Source organism: Perca flavescens, chromosome 22 (assembly GCF_004354835.1).
Source record: "Perca flavescens isolate YP-PL-M2 chromosome 22, PFLA_1.0, whole genome shotgun sequence".
Taxonomy (NCBI): Eukaryota; Metazoa; Chordata; class Actinopteri; order Perciformes; family Percidae; genus Perca; species Perca flavescens.
The window spans coordinates 16,253,822-16,262,789 of record NC_041352.1 but is presented as its reverse complement, the minus strand read 5'-3'; the positions used below and the strand labels follow the sequence as shown (position 1 = coordinate 16,262,789).

At 41.4% G+C, this 8,968-nt stretch overlaps 1 protein-coding gene across 1 annotated transcript; it reads left to right on the top strand.

Moving 5' to 3' along the window:
* Positions 1 to 1,592: 1,592 nt before the first annotated feature.
* Positions 1,593 to 4,931, top strand: zic1 (zic family member 1 (odd-paired homolog, Drosophila)). The gene is made up of 3 exons (XM_028569135.1): positions 1,593 to 2,834; positions 3,283 to 3,446; positions 3,861 to 4,931. The coding sequence occupies exons 1-3, from the start codon at positions 1,874 to 1,876 to the stop codon at positions 4,056 to 4,058; spliced, it is 1,323 nt and encodes a 440-aa protein (XP_028424936.1). The 5' UTR covers positions 1,593 to 1,873; the 3' UTR covers positions 4,059 to 4,931.
* Positions 4,932 to 8,968: the final 4,037 nt, after the last annotated feature.

Here is an 8,968-nt window from a genome sequence, read left to right as displayed (position 1 = left end):
TAATGGAGTTTTGATTAGGGCGCTACTTTTAGCATATAAGTTAAATATGTTAGAATCATTTTGAGGCACACGAGTGCCATATACACTTTTAAATGCACTTGCAAAGTTATGTATAATTCCAACAACACATTTCTTGGCAAACAATTTCTAATTTAGCCTCACTTGTTCCAAGTCTGAGTGTATGACCTCCAGTCTTGACACACATTTTTCAATGATCTGCCGTTCTTACCCTTTTCCACCTGTTGAAAGAGATCCCTCCAAATTTTGCATAGAAGAGTAGTGGGTAGAGTAGACTACCTAAAACGCCGGATCAAGCTGAAGGTATAGGCTACTTGTTAAGTTGAGAGCAACAAAGCTTCCCCTCTTTCCTTGGTCTCCCAAGACTGACTTGGAAAAAGCCTTGCCGAAACTAGCCTAGTAGCCAAGAAGATATTTTAATGGTTCGCATGGCACTTCTGTTCATGTGGCTTTGAACTCTAGCAGCCGGAGGTTCCTGCAGAGAGCGCCGCAAATCCCACTTGATAACTTCGACAACCCACAACGTTTTACGCACAGGCTATGCATCACTGGCCTGCAAAATATGAGTAAGTTGCACAAGCACAGCAAAACTGTGATGGATACATTAGGCATACTAGTGGATCCAAGTTAAATACTGCCCTATTCAAGGTAGCCTTTATGAACCTGGGCTGCTGGATGATGTGAAAATCTAAAGCACAGATGTTCCACTGGTGTGAGCTCCAGTGGACGCAGAAACGTTGTATTTAAGGGAGACAGAACTACAAAAGCACACAGAGTGCGCACAAGAGTCAGACAACAAAACGTCCGGTGGATTCCCTTGCAGAGTATGGGATAAGTTGATAATGCCAGACCTTTAAAGAGAGTGATGACAGTCGGAGACTTCATATCAAACCTCAAGGTTTCCCATGGGGGTTCCTAAGGAAAGACGTAAAACTCGTATCACCATGTACGTGAGCGTCCACCTTTGAATGCTAGGTTGTTTACATCCTGGCAGTCCATAGTTGCAATAAATTAAATTATTGTCATAAATAATTAGTTCTTCAGGCATTGCCTTTGTTTATGTATCAAGCTCATGCCAATCGTCAAATTGGCAGATAGATAGATGGATAGATGGATGGATTCTACAAAAACGTTACCAATTAACCCACCAAAGGGCTTTGCTTGGTAATCTAATATCCCCAGGTTGACAAAGACAATGTGACACATTTGCTTTACAAACTGTTAATGCAGTAAGTGGCTGCAAAACGTGCTTTGACTTTTTACAAGGCCAGTTTGTTGTCTTGTGTTTCTCAACTTTTGTTTTGCTGTTATTCAGCCTTTTATTTTATTTTTTTACCAAATCCACAGTCAGCAATCTCCCAATATCTTGGATTGATGATGCAAAGAGGCCAATAGAAGTGTGGGCCCTGCATCGTGGATTGTTATTTGGTGAGTGGCTGTTATTTGGGGGAAAGGCGCTCCGCCAATGAGCGCTTAGCTCCGGGGTCACATGACTACCCCCCTCCTCTCCCATTCATCAGGGCTGGACTGTGTTGTCTTTTCAATTCATTTATCTGCAGGAATGATTGCGACTATCAGTCTAGAGCTCACCGCCTGACTGAGGAGGTGAAAGTTGCGCCACAGGAAGATAAACCGCAAAAGACAATATTGCATGTATACATGATTTTGCGTGTGCATCGCATGTGCATCGGTATAGGGGAATTCCTCGCGTCTTAAAAAGTAAACAGAAAATCGGTGGATTTGAGAGTTTGCTCAGTCGAGTGAGGTCCAAGAGACATTGAGAGGGGGAGGAAGAATATCTGTGCGTGCTTTTTTGATTTCTGCTCTCAGTCGTCTCGGCGAGTCTAGACTGAAGATGCTCTTGGACGCAGGACCGCAGTATCCCACCATAGGAGTCACTACTTTCGGCTCCTCGCGGCATCACTCAACAGGCGAAGTCACAGAGAGAGAAGTGGCGTTGGGGATCAATCCGTTCGCCGATGGGATGGGCGCCTTCAAAATAAACCACAGCTCCCACGATATTGGCTCCGGACAAACGGCGTTTTCCTCCCAGGCGCCCGGCTACGCAGCAGCCGCCCTGGGACACCATCACCACCCGACCCACGTTGGCTCTTACTCCACGGCGGCTTTCAACTCCACCAGGGACTTTCTCTTCAGAAATAGGGGTTTCGGGGACGCCACCGGGCCGCAGCACAGTTTGTTCGCCTCCGGAAGTTTCGCAGGGCCACATGGACACTCAGATGCAGCGGGGCACCTGCTCTTCCCAGGGCTCCACGAGCAAGCGGCAAGCCATGCTTCTTCTAACGTGGTCAACAGCCAGATGCGGCTGGGCTTCTCGGGGGACATGTACGGACGGGCCGACCAGTACGGCCACGTTACAAGCCCACGGTCCGACCACTATGCTTCGACCCAGCTGCACGGCTATGGCCCCATGAACATGAATATGGCCGCACACCACGGAGCAGGGGCCTTCTTTCGATACATGAGGCAGCCGATCAAACAAGAGCTCATCTGCAAGTGGATCGAGCCGGAGCAGCTGACAAATCCCAAAAAGTCGTGCAACAAAACTTTTAGCACGATGCACGAGCTTGTGACCCATCTGACTGTGGAGCATGTGGGGGGACCAGAACAGACCAACCACATCTGCTTCTGGGAGGAATGCGCCAGAGAAGGAAAGCCATTCAAAGCCAAATACAAACTTGTAAATCATATCAGAGTACACACCGGCGAAAAGCCCTTTCCGTGTCCGTTCCCCGGCTGTGGCAAAGTATTTGCTCGCTCGGAAAATCTAAAAATTCACAAAAGGACTCACACCGGTAAGATCCGCTCAGATTACCCGCTTTTTTACTGCCAAATCCATGTTGACAATATCCAATCCCAAATATGCATGCGATCCGGGTTATTATTTTTTAGGCAGCTGGAGTCCATTACTGGCATGTGATTCAGTGCAGTTGTCAACAGAAAATATTTCATGTTATTTTTAAAGTCTTGTTATTATATGTTAATAGTCGTACGTGTGATACATATTTAAATGTAATTAAATGAATTAATCCATGAGCCTAAGTGGCTTAAGTCAAATTAATTCATAGTGCATAAGTAAGTCGAGTTGTCTGTCTGTCAAATTTAAAAGGCTGCCTTTTTATTATTTTAACATTATTGCCTTAGTCTGTTTCCACACGTTAAACATCTTTAAAATAAATGAATGTAAAATATGGAATTTTGAAATCCGTTGTTGAACATTGTGTTTATGTTTTCTTTATGTAGGTGAGAAGCCTTTTAAGTGTGAGTTTGAAGGCTGCGACAGGCGATTTGCAAACAGCAGTGACCGCAAGAAACACATGCACGTCCACACGTCGGACAAGCCCTATCTCTGCAAAATGTGCGACAAGTCATACACACATCCCAGCTCCCTCCGAAAACACATGAAGGTAAAAACCCCCGATGGCTTTCATTTTCTCAGTGTTTTTTTTTTGTTGTGTGTTGACAAAATCACAAAATGTTATAACAGCTTAAAGATGTTTTTGCAGCTTGACTGGAAATGAGAATAACAATCTTTATGTTGTGTAATATTGTGAGAAGAGGGCAGAGCTTTTTGTTTTTACAGAAACAGAGAAACATAATTTGCCTTGACACTTTCTTTCTTTCTTTCCTTTCAACCGACAAATCAGATTAAGATCTTAATGAGAATAATAATGTTGTGGGTATGGATTTTGCAGATGTTCAAAACAGTTTAAATTTCTTTTGATGCATTGCTCATGTCTTGTATTTACACAAAAACAAACTCGGGACAAAACAGCCTTTGCAGGATGCTTTTTTTTTAAACATTTGTCTTATTGTTGAAGGTCCACGAATCCACCAATCCAGCACCGCAGCCATCTCCAGCGGCCAGTTCAGGGTACGAGTCGTCCACACCTCCCACTATAGTATCCCCGTCCACAGAGAACCAGAGCAGCAGCTCCATATCACCAGCAGCCTCAGCAGTACACCACACAACCAGCCACAGCACGCTGTCGTCAAATTTCAATGAATGGTACGTGTAAATATTTTTGGGGAAAAAAAGAAAGAGAAAAGACACTGCAGAATAAAAAAAGAAAAAGAAAAAAAAACCTGCTTGGAATCAAAGACTTTATAAAGTCAGCCAGTGAAACACGGACTGAGAAAACACGGGAGGCCCAAACGATCAATTAAAGGCTGTCTTAATGTCAATGAAAGAGAATGCATGGACAAAAAGGAGGCAAGGACAGCCACCGAGTTAAACTTTTTTCCTTCAGTATTTCTTTGAGTCTTTTATTTTTACTGAGAGACTGCTCAGAAGAGATCTCAAAAAGCATGCTATCTCCGGGTAGAGGCCTGCATTTTTGTACATAAGGATTTCACCAAGTTGGGAAAAAATGTAATATTTTATTTTGTAAATAGTTCTATCACAGTTTAAGGGAATTTGTGAAAATGTGGTCCCTAGATATATGGAAAAACGAGATGGTTTTAAGAATATTGCGATGAATAGACTTCATTGAAAAGAATGTTATAGTTGTGAACCAAATGTGAATTATTCCGTATTACTACAGTCTACACGTCGACCTAACCGACTCTTAGTATTAATGTGCTTTTGTAGCCTATTCAGTGCAACATTTTCGTCCAAGGTCCAGTTTGAGTAGCACAGTATCATTGTTGTTATTTAATGTCATGTCGATAAATCGTGTAGTGAAAGCCTGAAATTCCGTGTCAATCTGTTTATGTACGTGATAAATATAAAATCTCTGTCAATTGCTTTGTCTGAAAGGAAGTATTATTACATGTAAGTAGCTCAATTTTCCATATTTATCAGCATGTAAAGGACCGGTAACATGTTAGAAATGATCGGTATTTATGGAGAAATGCGCTCGTATGTAAAATTTAGTTTACAAAAAAATGTTTGGATACATTTCGTACTATATTAAAGGATTAAAAAATACAATAATGCTATGCGTTGGAGGTTATTGGTTTCATTGGTGTTTGAGGTTGATCTCAACATGGGTGCTGTGTGAAACTAATGGATTGTTTTTATATAGGCTGCATCAAAAATATAATAATTAGCTGCATACTTCTTTTCAGCATAATAATGCATTTAGTATACATTTCGATGAAATAATGACTGCATGTTTGGTTGCACAAATAATTTTAACTCTTTAATGTGTGTGTGTGTGTGTGTGTGTGTGTGTGTGTGTGTGTGCGCGCGCGCATGCTTTTGCAAGTGTGTTTTTGTGTGTGTTTCTGCGTGTGTGTGTGGGTGTGTGTGTGTGTGTCCGAGGCAACATTTAATTTAAAGCTTAAGGTTGTGTTTTAAACGCACTGTCACAACTTCCCTGACAGTCAATAATAAGTAAATTCACTCCCCCTTCTGCATCTTCTGTTTATCCAAAATTAACATCCAACACTTTGCCCTCCAGTAATGTGCAAATTAAATCGATTAATCACGGCGGTTGTTCCTCAGTGTAAACCGGGATAGTTTGCGTCATTTAATTGTTCGGGAATCTAATTTTCGAATCAAATTTATTTTCTTTGCCGCGTTTGTTGGATTTCATAGATTTGGGGAGAGCTGAGGAGTCAATGTGGCCCCCTCATTGTTCCTGGCTGCAGCTTGCTTGACCGCCCCATTAGGCAGAGATCACATCAGCAGCCGCCAGTGATCATGGTTAACACTGCCAGCGTGCACGGAGCCACGAGCTGTCAGTCTGCAGCTTTGTCAAAACTGCTGCACACACCCGAAAAGAAACAAATAGCCAGTTTAATCGTAAAAAAAAGAATCCATACACACAGCAGCACAATAAGTGTGTGTGTGTCCGTGTGTGCGCGCGCGTGCTTTCCCGTTTATATCCGCAGCCAAAATAAGAAAAACATTCACCATCTTAGATGATTTGCTGAAATATATTGAAATGTATTCATATTTTCTTTTCACGGACTATTACATTTTGGAGATAAATGAAGGATGGTAATAAAATGACTTTTTCGACTCTATTTAACACTATCTATCTAGGTTCCAGTGCTGAGGCTTCACTGATACACTGCTATAGAAAAAGACGCACTCCACGCCGAGTGAATTCGTTTGAGAAAGTCACATTGCAGCTTTATAGAAAAATGCTCACATGTAACTGGAAATATAAATAGTTTAGAGTGGATGTGTTCAAACTATCTCATGTGGTTACTAGGCTGGCGAGATATTCTGCACATGCGCCATATTTAAATGTAAAGCTGATACCAGATTGACGAATGTAGAAAAGTAAGCTAAAATCAATTTATTTATCATTTGAACTTGAGAAAAGACAATGTAAAAATTCTGTTTTAGGGTCCAGACTGATAATGGTTAAAAAATACTTCCCTGGGATGCATTTGAGTTGTGTTTGGATTGGTGGTTATTTGCATAATTATGGACTTGAGTTCATAGTGTATCCTCCTTTTTATTTCCCTGCGTGTATTTATTTTTTTTACCGAAGAGAGAAAATGCAACCTTTTAGTCCTAACCAGCCAGACGCTGCTCCTTTAACGCGCCAATATGACAGAATTCAAAGCATGAAACTTGACTCTGCTGTTTAATTTCCACTCCATGCCTCTGTCATATTACGTTACACTGAACCTACACACGGCATCTATATAAAATAGCCTACTCGTAAAAAGAGTCGACGACAGGCTGCAGCGCGTCTCCTATCGCACTGCCTATAGAGCTCAGGCGACTCCAGATCAAATAGGAGCGCAGGGAAAACATCCACTTTAAATGTATTTACGCTCAAGTCTGGAAATGACAAACACTCAGATATCGGGAGAGCGCAGGCGCCAGCATCATGAATATTTATTACCAGCACTTGTGGCCAGTAAACCGAGCCTGACGTTTGTGTTACCAAGGTAGACACTCTGCAGTTTAGCTGCGCATCAAATATCACACAGAGTGGTGGTTCAGCCTTTCACTTCATGTTGTTTTTACACGTCTGAAAGTCAGAATTGTCTGTTTTATCTACACATGACATTCAGTAGGCTGCATCCATTAAAGCTATAGAATAATGGCAAAGTTTTAAATTAAAAGGCTTGTTTGTAATGCAAAGTTGTTGCATTTTCTAGCTTCTGGTTCCTCTTCATGTCATTTAGATCTAATTTGGCATTTTTCTGGCGAGACAAATTGAAGATGACTGTTCCTGTTTTTAAACATTATATGTGCCGATAAATGCAACTTTTGGACAGACTTTGTGCAGCCACTGACACGCGGAGTATATAGCCCAAGATTAGAAGGAAGCTATAATCCGTTCCCCTTGATGGATGAGGTGCCCATGCCTCTGCCAGCACTCTGATCTGCATGGCCAGCTGCCGTCACTCACTGAGAACTAAATCGATAAGTTAAACATTTGCAGTTGAGTTTAACTATTGGGTTTCCGGCAAAATGATCCTCAACGCAAGAGAGAGGGACATGTGATATCTATTTTTTACCAGCTCCAAAGTTTAAAACGCCCCAAGTTGCAAATCATGGAATTTTTTTCAGAAAATGGTATCCTACAGCCTCCATCTGCAGAGCTTAAGAGACCTAATACAAAAAGGTCAAATTCAAGTCAAGGCCTCTTTAGTTTATTGGCATGCAGACATTTCAGAAACCCTGTCGTATTTGCAGCCATAAAACGATTTAATTGCCAGACTGTGTGTAATGGAGCAATCCATCCCACAGAGCACGTCGAAGTTTGCATACACAAATAACCCAGACATTGATTTTTACAGAAAATGATTTATAATCTTCAGTAAGAGACTGGACTGGTTATTTTGTTCTTTAGACGTTTGGAAACGTTTTTTGTTTTTGTTTTTGGCCTTAGCAAGAAGACCAACAGTAAAGATAGAACAAATAAATATGTGCTCATGTAATTTAATATTGAATTATTATTATTAGTGATTGAAAATATGTGTAAATATCCCACCATGACCTTTAAATTAAATCGCCTATACTCCAAAATCAAACTATCCTAAAAAATGTATTGGCACAATATTATTGGCACATAATCCATTATATAAACTATCTTTATCATTTCTCAAACCACAGCTCGTACATGTATATTTTAGTTGGTCACATGTGTAGTTTAACATCTCTGTTGTATCTGCGGAATAGGGTTTATCCATCTTTAGAAATAAAATGTCAAAACTATTGTAAAAAGACATAAGACAAATTATATGTTTTTCATGTCTTATTTCCTTATGATAATCCTGGAAGGAGATCGTATAGTTCACAGCTCTTTTTACTTAACCACATCACTGATTGGGACATTAATCTCCGCTTTGCCACTGCAGTCCCAGTGCCGGTTTGGAGAGGGCTCGTTATAGTGAAACATAGGCTCTCGGTGACCCCCGTTGCATCAGTTGTGGTCTCTGACATCCTATTAAGTTTAGACCGTGCAGGAGATTTGTGGAGGCGCTGACACGGTGTTGTCGCGTCCCCTTTGACGAGTCGCTAAATGAGGCCACTCCAATTAGCTCTCTGCGACAGGGTGAGACTGCTGCACACCTCTGCTCTGCAGAACGGGAAACAGTCGCTGTCTGAGCCCTGTGTATTCATTGGGATGTCGAGTGAACGTGCAGCAACGTCACGATTCACCCCTGAGCTCTGAGTTTTGGTGGTCAAATGTCTTGCTTAAGGGCACTTGGGCTGCACTGTCTCAGGGAAGCTGAAGCAGCCTTTAAATCCAGGAAACGGAACCTGCAACCGACGAGCGTCCGGTTCCAAAATCTCGCTTATTTAACCCTTTTGCAGCGAGCTTCCTAGTCACTTAAAGGACCGATCTGTAATTTTTGGTTTTCAACTAGTTGAAGAAATTGACTTATTTATGAAATATTAACATTTTTCTTTGTTTCTCTTAATTTGAAATACAGATAATGTTGACTTGTGTTTACAAGCATTACAACGTTGGTAATCATGAATAACTTAAATGTAGCCGTTAGCTTGTGT

What these genes read in the sequence shown, in the direction of transcription:
- zic1 (XM_028569135.1), top strand. Translation starts at nt 1,874, where the DNA reads ATGCTCTTGGACGCAGGACCGCAGTATCCCACCATAGGAGTCACTACT. An exon ending in TCACAAAAGGACTCACACCG is followed by an intron (nt 2,835 to 3,282) that starts GTAAGATCCGCT and finishes TTCTTTATGTAG; the next exon opens with GTGAGAAGCCTTTTAAGTGT. An exon ending in CCCTCCGAAAACACATGAAG is followed by an intron (nt 3,447 to 3,860) that starts GTAAAAACCCCC and finishes TTATTGTTGAAG; the next exon opens with GTCCACGAATCCACCAATCC.